Source organism: Garra rufa, chromosome 24 (assembly GCF_049309525.1).
Source record: "Garra rufa chromosome 24, GarRuf1.0, whole genome shotgun sequence".
Taxonomy (NCBI): Eukaryota; Metazoa; Chordata; class Actinopteri; order Cypriniformes; family Cyprinidae; genus Garra; species Garra rufa.
The window spans coordinates 36,437,023-36,457,481 of record NC_133384.1 but is presented as its reverse complement, the minus strand read 5'-3'; the positions used below and the strand labels follow the sequence as shown (position 1 = coordinate 36,457,481).

The following is a 20,459-nucleotide window of genomic DNA, read 5'->3' as shown; positions in this document are numbered from 1 at the left end:
TTAAAAGTTTGACTCTTTTCAGTCTGAAATAGTTTGAAGTTTTAAGTAGTTTTAAAGCTTTAAGTTTGATAGATAGATAGATAGATAGATAGATAGATAGATAGATAGATAGATAGATAGATAGATAGATAGATAGATAGGTATTTGGGGTGATTACTAGGGTTTTGCTATGTGATTGCTAGGGCACCCAGGGTGGTTAAGAGGTTGCTAGGGTACTTGGGGTTGTTGCTAGGCTACCTGGGGTCTTTCCTAAGGTGTTATGTGGTTTCTAGGGTACCCGGGGGTGGTTGCTATGCTGTTGCTAGGGTACCCTGGGTGGTTGCTAGGGTGTTGCTATGCAGTTGCTAGGGTACCCTGGGTGGTTACTAGCATGTTTTTGCATGTTGCTGGCATAATTAGCAGGTTACAAGCATGTTTCTAGTATGACTAGTATGTCACTAGCATGACTTTAGCATAATTATCAAGTTACTAGCATTTTTTTCTTTACTGTTTGAGCTATAGCATGTAACTTATTATAAATGAATAATGTCCATTATTAAACGTGTAAGTAAGCTGTTTTCAGCGAATTTGCGCGACTTCTGGTTCAATAGCTGCGGTAAGGAAATAAGAGAAGAATAACAACGTGCAGTAAACGTAAAACTGTCCACTACAAACAAATGTGTTCGTAATTAACGTAATACGTTAAAATTTTATAGTAAAACACACAAGTTTGCTATATCAAGCAGCCAAACGAGTTTTATACAGCTAAAAATAGCAAGCGGATGACACCTGAAGACAAACACATTAAATTTAGACTACAAAAGCCCGTTCTTGTGTGAAAAATAAGGTGGATAGAAGAATAAATATAGACAAATTTTTTAGTTTGCTTATATAAATGTATTTATTAACTGTATAAAGCCTTTTCTATATCAAATAAATAATAATCACTGAAGTAAAAACTAAAACATAAATAATCTGACACAAGTTCTGATTTAGGAATCAAAATAAACCGTTTGGTTTAAAATGAAAAATGAATGAATATAAAGATTATTTATAATATAATATACCAGTCAAAAGTTTTTGAACAGTAAGATTTTTATTGTTTTTTTAAAAAGTCTCTTCTGCTCGTCAAGCCTGCATTTATTTGATCCGAAGTACAGCAAAAACAGCTAAATTATAATATTCTGATTTGCTGCTCAAAAAAACATTTTTATTATTATCTTAAAAAAATTTTCAGTCAAAATTTTTGTAGGTTTTTTTTGCACATTCAGAAGAACAGCATTTATCTGATACGGAAATATTCTGTCGCTTTTGATCAATTTAAAGCATCATTTCTAAATGAAAGCATTAATTTCTATCATTTCTTTCCCCCCCAAAAAAACTGACTCCAAGATTTTGAATGGTATAGTGTATAATGTTACAAAAGCTCAACTGTTTTAAATATTGATAACTGACACTGAAGACTGGAGTAATGATGCTGAAAATTCAGCTTTGCATCACAGAAATAAATTACATTTTAAAATATATTCAAATAGAAAACAGCTATTTTAAATAGTAAAAATATTTCAAAATTTTACTGTTTTTGCTGCACTTTGGATCAAATAAATGCATGCTTGGTGAACATTAAAAATCTTACTGTTCAAAAACTTTTGACTGGTAGTGTATAACTTTTTAAAAAGCAAATAAAGAAACTGTCATGGCAGGTTTCAACACTAGGGAGCGCTAAATGTTCACTAAATTGAAAAAAGCAAACTTTTTTCCTTAAATAACTATTAAACTGTAATAGCAAGTGACATAATTAAGGGGTTATTTGCAGGGTTTTCTTTAAAAGAAAGCAAGTGAATGAAAGCAAAGGTCTGTGTGAATCTATTCATCCTCCTGTTGTGTCTCCAGCAGACCCTGAAAGTAAATATAAAAGGCATTGCAGTAACTGGGGGCATTGTTTGGGCTCGACTGGACCTGCTCGGGTTTCTGGGAGCTGAAGGGGTTGGCTCCGGTGTCTTTAATGTCCATCTCAAGCTCTATGAGAATCTGCAGGGAATTTTGGAGCTCCGCATCACTGAAACACAGACACAGAGACGTAATTTAATTTATACATACAGTGTATAGAAAATATACAGTGTAAAGACTTAAAGGAGAAGTTCACTTCAAGAAAAAAAAATTGCAGATAATTAAGTTACGCCCTTGTCATCTAAGATGTTTATGTCTTTCTTTCTTCAGTCGTAAAGAAATGTTTTTTGAGGAAAACATTCAGGATTTCTCTCCATATAGTGGACTTCTATGGTGCCCACGAGTTTGAATTTCCAAAATGCAGTTTAAATGCAGCTTTAAAGGGCTCTAAACGATCCCAGCCAAGGAAGAAGGGTCTTATCTAGCAAAATAATCAGCTATTTAAAAAAAAAAAACAGCAATTTATATACTTTTTTAACCTGAAAAGCTTGTCTTGTCTAGCTCTGTGTGAATTCTGTATATTCTGGTTTAAGACAGTTAGGGTATGTGGGAAAACTCACATTTTCTTCTCCAACTTCTTCAACAAAATCATCCTACATCACTGTTTTACCTTTTTTTTGTGAAGGGCGTTTGATCCTCTTTGCACGTTCACTTTGTAAACACTGGGTCGGTACTTCTGCAGCAATGTAGGATGATTTTGAAGTTGGAGGAGAAAATGAGATGGGAGTTTTTCGACATACCCTAACTGTCTTGAGCCGGAGTACACAGAGTACACATCGCAGAGCTAGATAAGACGAGCATTTGAGCATAAAAAGTATATTAATTGTCAACTGTTGTGGAAAATAACTGATTGTTTCACCATATAAGACCCTACTTCCTTGGCTGGGATCGAAATAATTTCAGGATTTCTCTCCATATAGTGGACTTCAATGGTGCCCGTGAGTTTGAACTTCCAAAATGCAGCTTCAAAGGGCTCTAAATGATCCCAGCCGAGGAAGAAGGGTCTTATCTAGTGAAACGATTGGTTATTTTCTGAAAAACCTGACAATTTATATACTTTTTAACCTCTAACATTCAATCTTGTCAAGCTTAGCGTCAACTCTGTGTATTCCGGTTTATTAGGGTATGTCAAAAAAACTCCCATCTCATTTTCTTCTCCAACTTCAACAAAATCATCCTACATTGCTGTTTTACCTTTTTTGTAAAGGGCGTTTGATCTTCTTTGCACGTTCACTCCGTAAACACTGGGTCGGTACTTCTGCAGCAATGTAGGATGATTTTGAAGTTGGAGGAGAAAATGAGATGGGAGTTTGTCGACATACCCTAACTGTCTTAAACCGGAATACACAGAGTTGATGCATAGACAAGATGAGCATTTGAGGTTAAAAAGTACATAAATTGTCCATTTTTAAAAAAAAATAACCGATTGTTTCGCTAGATAAGACCCTACTTCCTTGGCTGGGATCGAAATAATTTCAGGATTTCTCTCCATATAGTGGACTTCAATGGTGCCCATGAGTTTGAACTTCCAAAATGTAGCTTCAAAGGGCTCTAAATGATCCCAGCCAAGGAAGAAGGGTCTTATCTAGTGAAACGATTGGTTATTTTCTGAAAAACCTGGCAATTTATATACTTTTTAACCTGAAATGCTTGTCTTGTCTAGCTCTGTGTGAACTCTGTGTATTCCGGTTTAAGACAGTTAGGGTATGTCAAAAAATTTTCTTCTCCAACAAAGTCGCCCTGCATCGCTGGTTTACCTTTTTTTGTAAAAGGCATTTGATTTTCTTTGCACGTTTACTTTGTAAACACGGGGTCAGTACTTCAGCAGCGATGTAGGATGATTCTGAAGTTGGAGGAGAAAATGAGATGGGAGTTTTTTGACATACCCTAACTGTACTAAACTGTACTAAACAATTGTTTCGTTAGATAAGACCCTTCTTCCTCGGCTGGGATTGTTTAGAGCCCTTAAAGCTGCTTTTAAACTGCATTTTGGAAGTTCAAAGTCATGGGCACCATTGAAGTCCACTATATGGAGAGAAATCCTGAAACGTTTTCCTCAAAAAACAATTTGTTATCAACTAAAGAAAGAAAGACATGAGCATCTTGGATATCAAAGGGGTGAGTAAATTATCTGTAATTTTTGCTTCTGGAAGTGAACTTCTTCTTTAATGTAAGTTTTTGGTGTCACTTACTTGAACATGGTGAAGATAGATGGGATGTCATAGTCTCTGAGCAGCAATAATGTGGGCAGCCATCCCTCTCCTAACCCCTGACATGCGTGGAACCCTGAAACAGACCACAAACAACAAAACCCGGCTCATCAGAGACACATGCTCACAAACAATGAGAGGACAGAAGCTGACAGGTGCAGAGCAGAAGATCCATCAAAACACAGACTGAGAGAGTGTAGCTGGATAATCTCACTCTTTGTTTGTTTGTCTCCACTTTATGATTGATAGCGTGTATATCCCTCTTTCCAGATTAGATGTGTTGTCACCAGTGTCTGGATATGAGGAGATTTAAGCATTCAGGGAGCCAGAAAAACAACAGTGCTATAAAGAGATCTTGCCCCTGGGTGAGAAATGATGGAGCTGTGTGTTCGCAATGTGTTTGTGGAGGAATTTCCCTTGGTTTTCAGTTATTTGAACCTTGTTTGGATGAAAAACAAGCTCCAAAATCAATTAAAGTTTAGTATCAATGATATACTATTATAGTTTTTATTAATATTTAATTAGACTTTATTTATATGATATATATTTTTTTATTTATTTAGTTTCTGTATTTAGACTTTTTTTTATATTTTCTTGTTTATTTATTTTAATTTTAGTTACACTTTTAGTCATTTTGTTGTGTGTTTTTGTCATATTTATTAGTTTTATTGTTTTTTTTAAATGTCTATATTTTTATTTTATTTCAGTTAACATTTATTTTTATGTATCGATTTTAGATTTAGTTTTATTTAACCCTGCATAGAAGCCATTTGTATTTAAATAAAATAATTTTTTATTATCCCTAATTTAAAGCAGAATGTAAAAAGTGAATTTATTCATTTTATTAATTTTGAACACTAAGCATTATATCTTGTTTTTTTTTTGTAGTGAAATACTTAATTACTGCTAATTATTTTAATTTACATGAATTACTGTGATTGAACGTAAATTAGATATATGTATAGAAGTTTGATGTTGTAAGCCCAAATTAAGGTCATCAATGCTTTTGAACGTAAAACAATTAAAAATTAGTTTTCATTCATTTAAATCAAGTAATAAAACAATAAAATAAAATAAAGCGTAAAAAGTTGATTAAATAAATGAAATTAGAAAAATAAAAAATGAATAAAACTAATAAAAATTAGTTTTTATTAATTGAAATAAAATAAAATGTATAAAGTGAATGAAATGAAATGAAATTAAAAATAAAACAAAAATATAATTACAACAATTAAAAATGAGATTTTATTAATTGAAATAAAATAAAACATAAAAAATATAAAAAGTGAATTAAATAAATTAAATTTTTTTTTTATTAAAAAAATAAAATAAAACAAATAAAATAAATACCTCTAATTTCAACAATTAAAAATGAGTTTTCATTAATTGAAATAAAATAAAATGTAAAAAATGAATTAAATAAATGAAATAAAATAAAAATAAAATAAAAATCTACTTACAACAATTAAAAATTAGTTTTCTTTAATTGAAATAAAATAAAATAATAAAACAATAAAATAAAATAAAATAAAATGTAAAAAGTTAATTTAAAAAATGAAATTAACTTTAAAAATAAAATAATACAAATAAAATAAATAAATAAATAATCTAATTCCAAAAATTAAACATGAGTTTTAATTCATTGAAATAAAATAAAATAAAATGTAAAAAGTGAATTAAATAAATGAAATTAAATTAAAAAATAAAATAATACAAATAAAATAAATAAATAATCTAATTCCAACAATTAAAAATGAGTTTTCATTAATTGAAATAAAAAAACAACAATAATAAAACAATAAAATGAAATGTAAAAGGTAAATTAAATAAATGAAATTAAATTTAAAAATAAAACAATACAAATAAAATAATAAAAAACATTTTTTTTTTGTATATTTTCTTTTAAACACTAAGCATGGATTTTTTTGCGGGGTTTTTTGTGGTGAAATATTTAATTTATTACTACAAACTATTTTAATTTAAATAAATAAAAAAAGTTTTCATTAATTAAAATAAAATAAAAAAAATTATAAAATGTAAAAAGTGAACTAAATAAATACAATTAAATTAAAAAAATAAAATAAAAATCTAATTGTCTCACAATATACTGAGTGCACTGAGACCTGACAGGATTTTCTGTTTATTTTCTTCTGAACGCTAAGCATGGATTTCTTTTTGAGACTTACAGTGGAATTAAAGCTCCCAAGCTAAACATTTTCTGATAAAAAATAAAAAAAAAGTAAAAAGTGAATTAAATAAATTAAATTAAATTAAAAAAAAAAACAAAATAATACAAATAAAATTATAAATAAAAATTTAATTGTCACTCACAATATCCTGAATCCATTGACACCCGTCAGGATTTTCGGTATATTTTCTTTTGAACACTAAGCATGAATTTCTTTTCTTTTTTTTTCTTTTTTTTTTGTGTAGTGAAATATTTAGTTTATTTCTGCAAATTATTTTCGTTTAAATAAATAACAGCATGGATTTCTTGAGTTTTTGAGACTTACAGTGGAAATAAGCTCCCAAGCTAAACATTTGCTGATATATTTTTCACAATTATAAAGGTTAAAGACAAAGTGTGTCACCAAGCCAGTTTTGCCAGTGGCACTTGTCTAGTGTTACTTTTAACCGCTAAGTAAATAAGTAACTTGCCAATTAGCAGATGCTTTGATTCAAAGTTATTACAGCTCATCTTACATCCAGGATTAGAAGCAAGCCTCTGCTGACCAGCATAGGATTTAACCACTACACCACCACAGACAGCTAAAATACAAATGCTACTAACAAAATGAAGTTGTTTAGTCTTGTTTAGTCTACTATGCACGTTCACATGTGGCTGGTTTGCTGATGGATCTCCTGACGTCTTAAACTCTCAGCTGTTACCATGAATCACTGCTAGTTAAAGTCAGACAGCGAAGCCCAGATGGATGAATTATAGCTCTGGTGAAGTGGCACCTGTCTCCACAGAGCGAATCCCTCCTTAAAAGAATCTGTCTCAATCTATAGATGGAAAACAACCCCCACTGGAGCTCGAAGGGTTAAATGTCATCAGATGGCAGTGAAAGTCAGCTCTTTAACCTAGTTAACTCCTAAACACCTCACATTGTAGAACTGAGCTCACTTTATAAACCAGTGCTACTCTTTTTTATTGAACTGGTTCAAAAAGTGACTTGCTGATTCTTCTTCTAACTGACTTTTTTTTTGTAGTAAAATATTTAGGTAATTACTGTGTGAATTTATTAGTATATAGCGTGTTTTGATGTTAATTCGTTATATGTTATAGAGGTTTGATGTTGTGAGCATAAGCTTTTGAAACTAAAACCATTAAATTTTTTTGGTAATAAAAAAAAAAAAATGTAAATAAATAAAATAAAATAAAGTATTGGATGATAAAATTAAACTTATGAACTGAAAGAAAAAATTAGAACTGAAAATTATATTTAAATTTAAAATTAAATAAAAAAAAAAGTTGTTAAGTTGAAGTACCACAATTTCCAAAATGAAAATTTAAAAAATCTAAATTAAAGCTAAAGAGAAATATACATAAAATAATAAAAATAATAAAATTACTTTCAACAAAAAAATATTAAATTTACAAATAAAAGCTAATTAAATATTTAGAAATACATTCATAGTAAATAAATAATACTAAAAATATAATTAAAAACTAAAAATACTCAATTATAAAAAATATTACAGTATTTAGTAATTAAAAAAAAAACCTTTTTAATTTAATTAAATTTTGTATTTATTTATTTAAATAACTTACAAATAAAAAATACGGTATTTATTAATTTAATAAATAAAATAAAATAAAATAAAAGTATTAGATGATAAAACTAAAACTAAGAACTTGTTGCCTTGGCCACTAAAATTAAATAAAAAAAGTTGAAGTACTACAATTACTAAAAGTAAAACTGAAAAAATATAAATTAAAGCTAAAGAGAAATATACAAAAAAAAAATAATACTTTTAATGTGTGTTTATTCATTAATTTAAATAACTTAAAAATAATACATTATAAATAAAAAATTGCAGTATTTAATAATTTAAGAAATAAAATAAAATAAAAGAATTAGATCATAAAACTAAACTTAAGCAAAAATGAGAAATGTGGCCTTGGCCACTAAAATTAAATTAAAAAAAAATTACGTTAAAGTACTATGATTACCAAAACTAAAGCGGAAAAAATATAAATTAAAGCTAAAGAGAAATGTACAAAAATAAAAATAAATAAATAGTTAGTAGTAGTTAGTAGTAGTTAGTATTTATTTAAGAATGAACATTTAAAAAAAATTTTTTTTAATTTATTTATTTAAATGACTTAAAAAATAATAAATGATAAATAAAAAATTGCAGTATTTAAGAAATAAAATGAAATAAAAAATAGTTCATAAAACTAAAAATAACTAACTAAACTAAAATAAAAAACGAATAAATAAATAAATCACACTATTTAGTATTTTTTAAGAATAAACATTTTAAGGATTACTTTTATTTTATAAAATTTACTAAAGAAAATGTTAATCCTAATATTTTAGGTTATTTTCAGTTTACTCATTGATTTTAATTTAATTGACCTTTTTGTCATTTTGTTGTTCTATTTTTAGTTGTATTATTTATATACACTGTAAAAAGTGAACAGTTGGATCAACTTAAAAAAATTACTTCAATTGCTAACACCTAAAAAAATTAAGTTGATTGAACTAATATTATCTAAGTCTGGTCAATCACACTTAAATAATCTTAGTTCAATCAACTTAAATTTTTTAGGTGTTACCAATTGAAGTAATTTTTTTAAGTTGATCCAACTGTTCACTTTTTACTGTTTTTACTTTATGTTTTAATTTTTGTACTTTTAGTACATTAATTGAAACTTTTAATTACATAAGTTAAATTTTTTCATCAAATACTTATATTTTATTTTATTTTATTTTATTTCAGCTGCACCTCAATTACCAAAAATTATTTTTAATAGTTTTAATTTTATGTATGGTTAATATTTTGCATGTGTTTGTTTGTACCTGGATGAAATCCGACCACTAGATCTGGTTTGGCGGCTTCTCCTTTCTCCACAACTTCCTCCCAAAACTGATGGTAGAGGCCCTTGTAACCACTAATGTAAACTTTTCCCCGGGGTCCGAACGCTCTCAGCGGGGGCCTCATGATGGGCCCCTGAACCACCTCGGGCCCCACCATCACCACCTCCAGCCCTTGGTGGCCTGGAAACATACGGCTGAGCTCATCCATGTCAGTGGTTCTGGCTCCCAGGGTCTCGTTGTGACCGGCCCCGACTAGATGTACGGTCAGAGGACGGGAATACGGGTCCAGACGGGCCATCTGAATCCCGAGGCCCACCGTCAGTGACCGAGAGAACAATTCGCTGCAAACCCGCCACACAGACTTGCGAAGCTCCGCCTCCTCCGGCCTCGGCCTGCAGACATTGGTCCAGAGGTCTGTCATGTTTTGTCCAGACAAAATGGTGTCCAGACGAGGCGTCAGATCTCCCTGCATGGAGACCCAGTCGTCCCAACACCTGACGTCTTTAGCGGGACGAGACCACACCTCCGTAGGGAAAGGAAGATCTCCTATTGGAGCACAGGATGATTGACAGAATGGTAACTTAGCAACATCTTTCAACCCCAAACACATAGAGACAGAGTGCATTTAGGCCACGCCCACACTGGGGGGAAAACAATCCAGTGCTCTCCATTGACTTTGTATTGCTGGAAGCGGACTCCTTGTCATTTCTGACTTATAACAAAAAACAGAACAATGTCTAAAAGCTGCTATGAGACAAGGTGTACAGTAAACAAGCTAACAAATACAGAACTATGTTTTTATAAGCTGTTGACCCAAAAAACGAGTGTTCAAGGACACAAATAGTTGTAGATGGTATTTCACGTTGGGCCATTCAGTTGGATCATTTCTCCAACAAAAGGAAGGTAAAGAAAAGGAGTTCTGACATAGACTAATAAAATTTAGTTTCTCAATATATCTCCTCCTTTCAGGGTGGTGAAATAATCCTTTGACATGGTTAAAAATAATGAATGTTTACTGTCGCTGATACATTTCCCCAGTGGGCGTAATTCTCAGAGTAATACGATGCGTTGCACTTTACTTTTGTGTCCTTAAACGCTCGTTTTTTAGGTCGACAGCTTATAAAAACGTAGTTCTGTGTTTTTTTTTAGCTTTTTTACTGTACACCTTGTTACATACAGTGGTGTGAAAAAGTGTTGGCCCCCTTCCTGATATTTTATTTTTTTGAATGTTTGTCACACTTTAATGTTTCAGATCATCAAACTAATTTAAATATTAATCAAAGATAACACAAGTAAACACAACATGCAGTTTTTGAATGAAGTTTTTTATTATGAAGGGAAAACAAAATCTAAACCCACATGGCCCTGTGTGAAAAAGTGGGCCACCCTTAGCAACAACTGCAATCAAGCGTTTGCCATAACTTGCAATGAGTCTGTTACAGCGCTGTACAGGAATTTTGGCCACTCATCTCAGCAGAATTCATGTAATTCAACCACACTGGAGGGTTTTCGAGCATGAACCGCCTTTTTAAGGTCATGCCAAAGCATCTCAATAGGATTCAGGCCAGGACTTTGACTAGGCCACTCCAAAGTCTTCATTTTGTTTTTCTTCAGCCATTCAGAGGTGGATTTGCTGGTGTGTTTTGGATCATTGTCCTGCTGCAGAACCCAAGTTCGCTTCAGCTTGAGGTCACAAACAGATGGCCAGACATTGTCCTTCAGGATTTTTTGGTAGACAGCAGAATTCATGGTTCCTTTTATCACAGCAAGTCTTCCAGGTCCAGAAGCAGTAAAACAGCCCCAGACCATCACACTACCACCACCAGATTTTACTGTTGCTATGATGTTCTTTTTCTGAAATGCTGTGTTACTTTTATGCCAGATGTAATGGGACACACACCTTCCAAAAAGTTCAACTTTTGTCTCATCAGTCCACAGAGTATTTTCCCAAAAGTCTTGGGGATCATCAAGATGTTTTCTGGCAAAACTGAGACGAGCCTTTATGTTCTTTTTACTCAGCAGCAAACTCTGGCATGCAGAGCCATTTTTGCCCAGTCTCTTTCTTATGGTGGAGTCATGAACACTGACCTTAACTGAGGCAAGAGAGGCCTGCAGTTCTTTAGATGTTGTTGTGGGGTCTTTTGTGACCTCTTGGATGAATCGTCGCTGCACTCTTGGGGTAATTTTGGTCAGCTGGCCACTCCTGGGAAGGTTCACCACCGTTCCATGTTTTCGCCATTTGTGGATAATGGCTCTCACTGTGGTTTGCTGGAGTCCCAAAGTTTTAGAAATGGCTTTATAACCTTTTCCAGACTGATAGATCTCAATTACTTGCATTCTCATTTGTTCCTGAATTTCTTTGGATCTCAACATGATGTGTAGCTTTTGAGGATCTTCACTTTGTCAGTCAGGTCCTATTTAAGTGATTTCTTGATTGCGAACAGGTGGGGCAGTAATCAGATCTGGCTGTGGCTACAGAAACTGAACTCAGTTGTGATAAACCACAGTTATGTTTTAACGGGGGCAAACACTTTTTCACACAGGGCCACGTGGGTTTGGCTTTTGTAATGCCTTCATAAAAAAAAACTTAATTTAAAAACTGCATGTTGTGTTTACTTGTGTTATTTGATTAATATTTACATTTGTTTGATGATCTGAAACATTAAAGTGTGACAAATATGCAGGAAGAGGGCCAACACTTTTTCACACCACTGTAGCTGCTTTTAGACATTTTTCTGTTTTTTGTTGTAAGTCAGAAATGACAAGGAGTCGCTCTGTCTCTATACGAACAGTTTCCTCTGACCTGTGTGAATGAGCCACTCCACCAGCCTGTCCATGGACACCTTATGGAGCATCTTGCAGAACTTTTTATGCAAAGACCAGTCCTTTTTCTGACAGTCTTTACTGCAGTAATAGACGTTCAGACACCTGGGAGTACAAAATGAGACGATGAAGAGTTAATACAAAGCTAGTGCTAAGCATGTTGCGTAATATCAGCACTTCAACACGTATGAGTCGAGGCTTCAACAGAAGGATAAAAGGTCTGTGCCATTTTTAGAAGCTGCTCTCATCATTTTAGTACTTTAAGTTTTTATTGTGCCGTCGACATCATGCGGTGTGTGTGACTCTGTCGTAAACGTTTCCCCTTTGCACAAAGGCTAAAAATTGGTATCGGGTTTTAAGAGAACAGCTGGCAAAGACAAAAGGGACATAAGCAACTATGATAAGATGATATGTAATACATAAAAAAGGTAAAAAAAAAAAAAAATAAATTCGAATATATATATATATTTGATATTTTATATAAATATATACATTAATAAAATGTATAATTAAATTTATATTATATTTAGTGTTATATTTATATATTATAAATATATGAATTTAAATACTAAATATAATTTATAATGTTTATATAATTTATTTATTTGATACATACACACACACACACACACACACACACACACACACACACACACAAACACACAATATAGCATAATTTATATATATATATTATTTATTTAATATTTTTATATATATATTTTTAAAAATACTTATATGAAATATATTTATTTAATATTTTTATATAAATATATTATCATTTATAAAATTAAGTGACATGTAGCCTAGTATGTTATACAGTATCTATATGTTATAAAGTAAAAAGACCTATAAAAACCTATAAAAAGATATGCGCTTATTGAAAAAAATTAAACACTTACTTCATACTACTTTCTGGGGTTTTCCAGGCCTAAAATTTCAAAGAGTCAATTTCAAGGCCTACTTTAAATCATCTTCCTGCAAATAAATATTTAAAAGACCGTGGTTGCAGTGGTTTAACTACAATTTACCACAGTTCAACTGTTCTTCCTGTAGAAAACAGATTCAAAATAAATGGATTGTTTTCATAAGGCCATAAGGTTGACATGGTTTTACTATAGTTAATGTTGGCTGTACCACATGATTTATTAATCGTTTAATGCTTTATGATAAGCAATGCGGGTTGGGACAGAACATGGGTGAGAGGTGTTAGCATTAGCACGTTAGCACACAGCATTATCTGCTGCTGTTCAGACAGAAGTGTTAAAATCCTGCATTAGTTCTGCATGCTAATAAGCGGGTGATAATGTTCTGAAGGGCAGAACCCTACAAGAGGACTGTGATACGACCTTCACCCGCCACAGGAGAGACAGCGCCAGCTGGGACAACGGGTTTGGACTTCGTCTCATTAATATATCAGATGATTATATCAACTGTTTTCCCCTAAAATTGCAAGCTTATATCTCAGAATTGTGGCATAAAATTAAATTGTGAGGTAATTAATTCTGACTTAAAAAAGGAAATTCATGATTGTTTATATCTCAAAATGTGAATTATAAACTCACAATTCTGACTCTATATATATAATGATAAAACAGACATATTCTCTTCTATTGCAATAAAATTGTAAAATATTATTGAAATTTAAAATAGCTGTTTCTATGTCAATATATATTAAAATGTAATTTATTCCTGTGATGCAAAACTGAATTTTCAGCATCATTACTCTTTCTAATATGCTGATTTGCTGCTTATTATTTTTTAGGATCCTTTGATGAATAAAAATGTAAAAAAAAAAAAAAAAAAAAAAAAAAACAGCATTTATTTTAAATATAAATCTTTTGTAACATTATAAATGTCATTTTGATCAATTTAATGCATCCTTATGGAATAAAAATATAACATATAAACTTATATTCTGAGATTGTCACTTACAATAAACATCAATTACAATTAAAATATTAGATTTGTATAAAGAACATAATTTATGCTCAAAATGAGATATGGATAGTGAAGATCCACTTCCAAAAACATAAAATAACAAGTGAAAATTTTTTTTATTACTGTATAAAAAAATATTAAATACAATTAGAGAATGTTAATTTATATTGTGTTTAAAGTTTTATTTTAAGTTTTTTTCAAATTTATTTTGGTGTTGCAATTGTGGTTTCCAAAAGTTTTGTTTTGTTTGTATTTGCTATTTTTCATTTCATGTTTGCTATTTTTTCATCCATTTAAACAATTAGAAAACTGAAATGAGATTTCAGTCATATTTTGTCCTTGGAGCTATAGGAAATGTGTTTTATATTCAGTAACCTGCTGACATTAAAGGAACACTCCACTTTTTTTGGAAATTGTAAAACAGAAAAAGATGCATGTTTCAGTGAGAACCTCAAAGCCTCAAATGTAAAATCTTTGTAATTTTACTGGTAAAACAATTTAAATGCCACAGTAGAAACCTTTTTAATTGGTTAACTGGTGGTTAAAGGAACACTCCACTTTTTTTGGAAATAGGCTCATTCTCCAACTCCCCCCGAGTTAATAAGTTGAGTTTTACCGTTTTGAAATCCATTCAGCCGTTCTCCTGTTCTGGCGATATCACTTTTAGCATAGCTTAGCATAGATCATTGAATCCTATTAGACCGATAGCATCGCGTTCAAAAATGACCAACGAGTTTCCATATTTGTCCTATTTAAAACTTGACTCTTCTGTAGTTATATCATGAACTAATACCGGCGGAAAATGTAAAGCTGCGATTTTCTAGGGTAATTAAGAGGTAATTGTGAGGTAATTAATTCTGACTCAGAATTCTGAATAATTCAGAATTTAAAAAAAAAGGAAATTCATGATTGTTTATATCTCAAAATGTGAATTATAAACTCACAATTCTGACTCTATATATATAATGATAAAACAGACATATTCTCTTCTATTATAATAAAATTGTAAAATATTATTACAATTTAAAATAGCTGTTTCTATGTCAATATATGTTAAAATGTAATTTATTCCTGTGATGCAAAGCTGAATTTTCAGCATCATTACTCCAGTCTTAAGTGTCACATGACCCTTCAGAAATAATTCTAATATGCTGATTTGCTGCTTATTTGCTGCTTTTTATTCATACATTAGCAGATCATTGAATCCTATTAGACCAATAGCATCGCGTTCAAAAATGACCAACGAGTTTCCATATTTGTCCTATTTAAAACTTGACTCTTCTGTAGTTATATCTAAAACCGGCGGAAAATGTAAAGCTGCGATTTTCTAGGCTGATAAGATTAGGAACTACACTCCCATTCCGGCGTAATATTCAAGAAAGTTTGCTGCCGTAATATGGCCGAAGCAGGCAGAGTAATATCACGCATTTTACTGCTCCAGCTTCAGCCATATTACAGCAGCAAACTTCCTTGACTATTACGCCGGAATGGGAGTGTAGTTCCTAATCTTATCAGCCTAGAAAATCGCATCTTTACATTTTCCACTGGTCTTAGTACACGATATAACTACAGAAGAGTCACGTTTTAAATAGGACAAATATGGAAACTCGTTGGTCATTTTTGAACGTGATGCTACTGGTCTCATAGGATTCAATGATCTATGCTAAGCTATGCTAAAAGTGATATCGCCAGAACAGGAGAGCGGCTGAATGGATTTCAAAACGGTAAAACTCAACTTATTAACTCGGGGGGAGTTGGAGAATGAGCCTATTTCCAAAAAAAGTGGAGTGTTCCTTTAACAGAGATATTGTGATGGGTTTCTACTCACTTAATGCAGCGTTTGAGTGCTTTCGGGTCTGGAAGGTTGGACGGTAGTTTGGAGCAGCAGGCGCAGAATTTGAACGTTTCTTCTAGATTCTGAAACATCTCTTTGTGAGAACGAAACTTCACCTTTCCTTTGCCCTCCAGCGCTGCCCTGAGAGAGAGAGAGAGAGAGAGAGAGAGAGAGAGAGAGAGAGTGGCCTCATCTGAACCCAGTGTTGCCAGATCGGGTTGACGATTTCCAGCCCAAAAGCTCACCAAAACCCGCCCACTTCAACAAAAACCAGCCCAAATTTTAACTGCCAAAATAATGAGAATTTTATTGCCATGTCAAGGTTGATAAGGACCATTTTTATCTCTTTAAAAAAAGAATAATGACAAAATAAAATAAAGATAAATCAATTTCACAGGAATATGGATCAAAACAGTCCGAAAATATGCATAAAAAGTCTTCTTTTCAAAGTGGAAATTAACCGATGACTTTAACCCTTGGAAAAACACATGCATCATTTTCAATGTCCACAGTAAAAATATGCTAATTTCTGTGCAAAAAGTGCACAATAAAGTGATGAGAAACAAATGTAATGTAGCTGGCATTTACGTTCATGCACACACCCACGTTTTCTTATTTCAGTTACAATTATATTTAGAAGTCTTCTATTCATCTCTCACCACGTGTAATCCACTTAGACTTTTTATCGTGTAACTTATATTTAGGCCACTTTGCCATCGCAATTACTTAAAATGAATAAATGAATAAGCTGCATATTCACAACTCACAAGTTATCACATCTCACTAACGTTAAAGACGTAAATTGATTGACAGGTCTCTGTTAAACTAAACCAGTAAGGGTTGCGTTAAGCAAAAATGAGTTGATGACTGCACTACACATTATATTACTGTGATACTTTGAGCTCGAAGGTATTAAAATAACAATGACTAATGATAAGAGCGAAGAAAAAAGCAGCTGATTGGGCGGCTTTTATTTTTTTAAAGCAGCCCCAATTTTGTCTACCCGCCCAATGCGTTATTCTCCGGTCCAAGCCGATCAAAAGAAGCCCAATCTGGCAACACTGTCTGAACCACCACAAACTGGTTCTCCACTAGGAGTGTGAGTTTCTCACCTGTATTCTTTGTAGTCTTTCATGTTGAGTTTGTCTAGGATGACTTTAGAAAGACCAGGAACGTGACTATCCAGAGAGTAAAAGCCAAACTGATCTGAGTAAACGCTGTCCGGACTCGGAGTAAAAGAGTCTGGGAGTGCTGGAACTGGACCGGCCATTCTGGATGAGCTCTTCAGACACACACACACACACACACACACACACACACACACACACACACACACACACACACACACACACACACACACACACACACACACACACACACACAGAGTTCATTAAGTGTTGACAACAGGAGATTTCGGTTCATTTGTGACCTTTTTTTGATTCAAGTATGTGTTTCTTTTGATTCACGGCCTAAATCTGAAATAGCTCACATCTCAGTCCAGCTTCATGAGCTCAGAAGTAGAAATACGCACACTGTGACTACATAACAACATATATTTTGGGTCATATTTCAACCTAAAATTTAAAAACTTTGCATAAAGAAAATGCTCTTTATCTGATGACCAGTAAGCGTTGAGCAATTTATTTTAATGACAGTTAAGGACATGTATAATTGTTGATAGCGTACTGTAAACATATCATTACTACAATGCAAATAAATTCTAACATTTTTGAAGAAAGACTTTTCTGCTCACCAAAGCTGCATTTGTTTGATAAAAATACAGTAAAATTGTTAAATATTATTATGAGCTAAAACAAGTGTTTTCTATGTCAATATATTGTTAATCACAATTTATTTTTGTGATTAGCTAGCATGTTGCTAGCATGATTAGCGAGTTACTAGCATGTTTCTAGCATGATTAGCGATTAACTACCAACTACCAAGCATTATTAGCGTGTTGTTAGCATGTTTAGCATGATAAGCATGTTTCTAGCATGACAAGCAAGTTGCTAGCATGTTTCTAACATGATTAACAAGTTATTAGCATGTTTCTAGCATGATTAGCAAGTTACTAGCATGTTTCTAGCATTTTTTAGCATAACTAGCATGTTGTTAGCACATGTCTAGAATGATTAGCAAGTTACTTGCAGGATGCTAGCATGTTTCTATAACATTAACAAGTTACTAGCATGTTTTCACATGATTAGCATGTTTCAACATCATTAGCATGTATCTAACATGATTAACATGTTGTTAGCATGTTTCTAGCATGATTAGCAAGTAACTAGCATGTTGCTTGCATGATTCGCATGTTTTAACATGATTAACATGTTGTTAACATGTTTTTAACATGATTAGCATGTTGTTAGCATGTTTTAACATGATTAGCATGTTTTAACATGTTTCTAGCATGATTAGCAAGTTACTAGCATGTTGCTTCCATGATTAGCATGTTTTAACATGATTAGCATGTTGTTAGCATGTTTTAACATGATTACCATGTTGCTAGCACATGTCTAGAATGATTAGCAAGTTGCTAGCATGTTGCTTGCATGATTAGCAGGTTTTAACATGATTAGCATGTTGTTAGCATGTTTTAACATGATTACCATGTTGCTAGCATGTGTCTAGAATGATTAGAAAGTTACTAGCATGTTTCTAGCATGATGAACATGTTGCTATCATGTTTTTAACATGATTTACAAGTTATTAGCATTGTTGTTAGCAATGTTTCTAGCATGATTCGCAAGTTACTAGCATGATTAGCATGTTGTATCATGATTAACAAGTTACTAGCATGCTGCTAGTTTGTTACTAGCATGTTGTTAGCATGATTAGCATTTTGTAGCATGATTAACATGTTGTTAGCATGTTTCTAGCATGATTAAATGCTAATTTTGTCAGCATCATTACTCCAGTCTAGTCTTCAGTGTCACATGATCCTTCAGAAATCATTCTAATATTTTGGTTTGCTGCTTAAAACAGTCGTGCCGCTTTATATTTCTGTGTAAATCGTGATACATTTCAGGATTCTTTGATGAACAGAAAGTTTAAAAGAACAGCATTTATTTGAAATAGAAATCTTTAGTAGCATTATAAATGTCGTAACTGTCATTTTTGATCAATTTAATGCATCCATATGAAATAAAAGTATAATTTTCCTCTTAAAATGTCTTACTGATCTCAACCTTAACATTGTTTGATTTTAGGGCATCATATAAAGAAATAATCTGAACAAACATGATGAGAAAACACGTCAGGAGCGTATTTGACATCCAAGATACTCACAAACAAAGCCATCAATCTTTAAAACCATAAAAAGTGCACTGTAAAAAAAAAATCCGTAAAATTTACGGTAAAAAACTGGCAGCTGTGGTTGCCAGAATTTTACCGTAAAAAATACGGTAGCAATGTTTTACATTTTAAGGTTTTCACTTAAATTTACAGGTAAATACCGTAATTTCATTCTAAAAACCGTAACTCAAATAATGGTAATGTACCAACTTTTTGAAGCACTGAAATCTGTTTTGTACCTTTGTAATACAATGATAACCACCAAAAGCAGGTGGTGATGACAACATCACATGATAATCCAAAGCCCATCGCACGGAGGTTTTAAATAACAACATATATAGAAGGTGCACAGTGTCATTCACACAAACACTAAACACCATCATGGTAACACACATAAAACTGAAATAATGCAAAAAACATTAATTTATCAACATTAGATGTAACATACAACCCTAATGTACAAAATTAAGATGAAGTTATTTCAACAAAAAAAAAAATCAAATAAAAAATGAAATTCAGGGAATTCTGGGAATGTCAATGTACGGTTATTCACTGTAAATCTTACCTTCTTTTTCACTTCCAAAAACGGTATACTACCGTAAAATTAAATACAATGTCCAACACAGTTTTTCACTGTATATAGAAGGGGAACTTACCGTTAACCATTTCACAGGTTTTTACCGTAGCATTTTTACAGTTTTTTACCATTAAATTCACTGTCATTTTTACAGTGTGAAAGAAGGCAACATAGGTCTGTTATATATGAAGTAAAACCACAGCAGATATTTAACACTCAAATCAGCTGATTGGAAAATTATTTCTAATATATTTCAACCTTCACACTCAAGACCCTATAAACTAACAAGTGATCACTACCGAAAAATATAACAGCTTGAGATATAATACTCACAGTCAAACAGCAATCTGTAAATGTTCAGCTCTCAGAAGCAGAAACTTCATGAAATCCAGATCCAGTCCCAATGTGCTGCTGAGCTTCTCCTCAGTAACTCCACCTCTCGTTGTCATCCCTCTCTCCTTTTTTGGGACGAACATTCGTCCAGGTCCAGGTCTCTGGGAACATGTTCAAATTACTCAAAAGATTTTCCTTACCCTGCAGAATCCCGTTCCCCAGAGCACTTCAGCAGCTCTAGAGTTACGCAGAGACCTCCAGCAGATACAGACACCCACTGGCTATTTATTACTACTAATTTTACTTCATTCAGCGTACCCAAATTTCAGTCACCAGTTCAGTTCAGTTTTGCTTTTTTTATACTATATAACCCAAAAAAATTTTGACATTCTATTAAAACAACATTTAACAAACAGCATTTAAAATTAATGTTTGCATTTCACAAAACAGAGAATTACACGCACATTGAATTG

The 20,459-nt window shown here is 32.4% G+C and overlaps 1 protein-coding gene across 1 annotated transcript; it reads right to left on the bottom strand.

Annotated features, from left to right (window-relative positions):
* Positions 1-87: 87 nt before the first annotated feature.
* LOC141300746 (putative protein MSS51 homolog, mitochondrial) lies at positions 88-20,077 on the bottom strand. The gene is made up of 7 exons (XM_073831044.1): positions 19,987-20,077; positions 16,895-17,064; positions 15,777-15,923; positions 11,991-12,115; positions 9,170-9,733; positions 4,122-4,215; positions 88-2,038 (listed from the first exon to the last, which is right to left on the bottom strand). Exons 2-7 carry the CDS (start codon positions 17,050-17,052, stop codon positions 1,846-1,848), a joined length of 1,281 nt encoding a protein of 426 aa, XP_073687145.1. The 5' UTR covers positions 17,053-17,064; positions 19,987-20,077; the 3' UTR covers positions 88-1,845.
* Between the last annotated feature and the right edge of the window lie 382 nt (positions 20,078-20,459).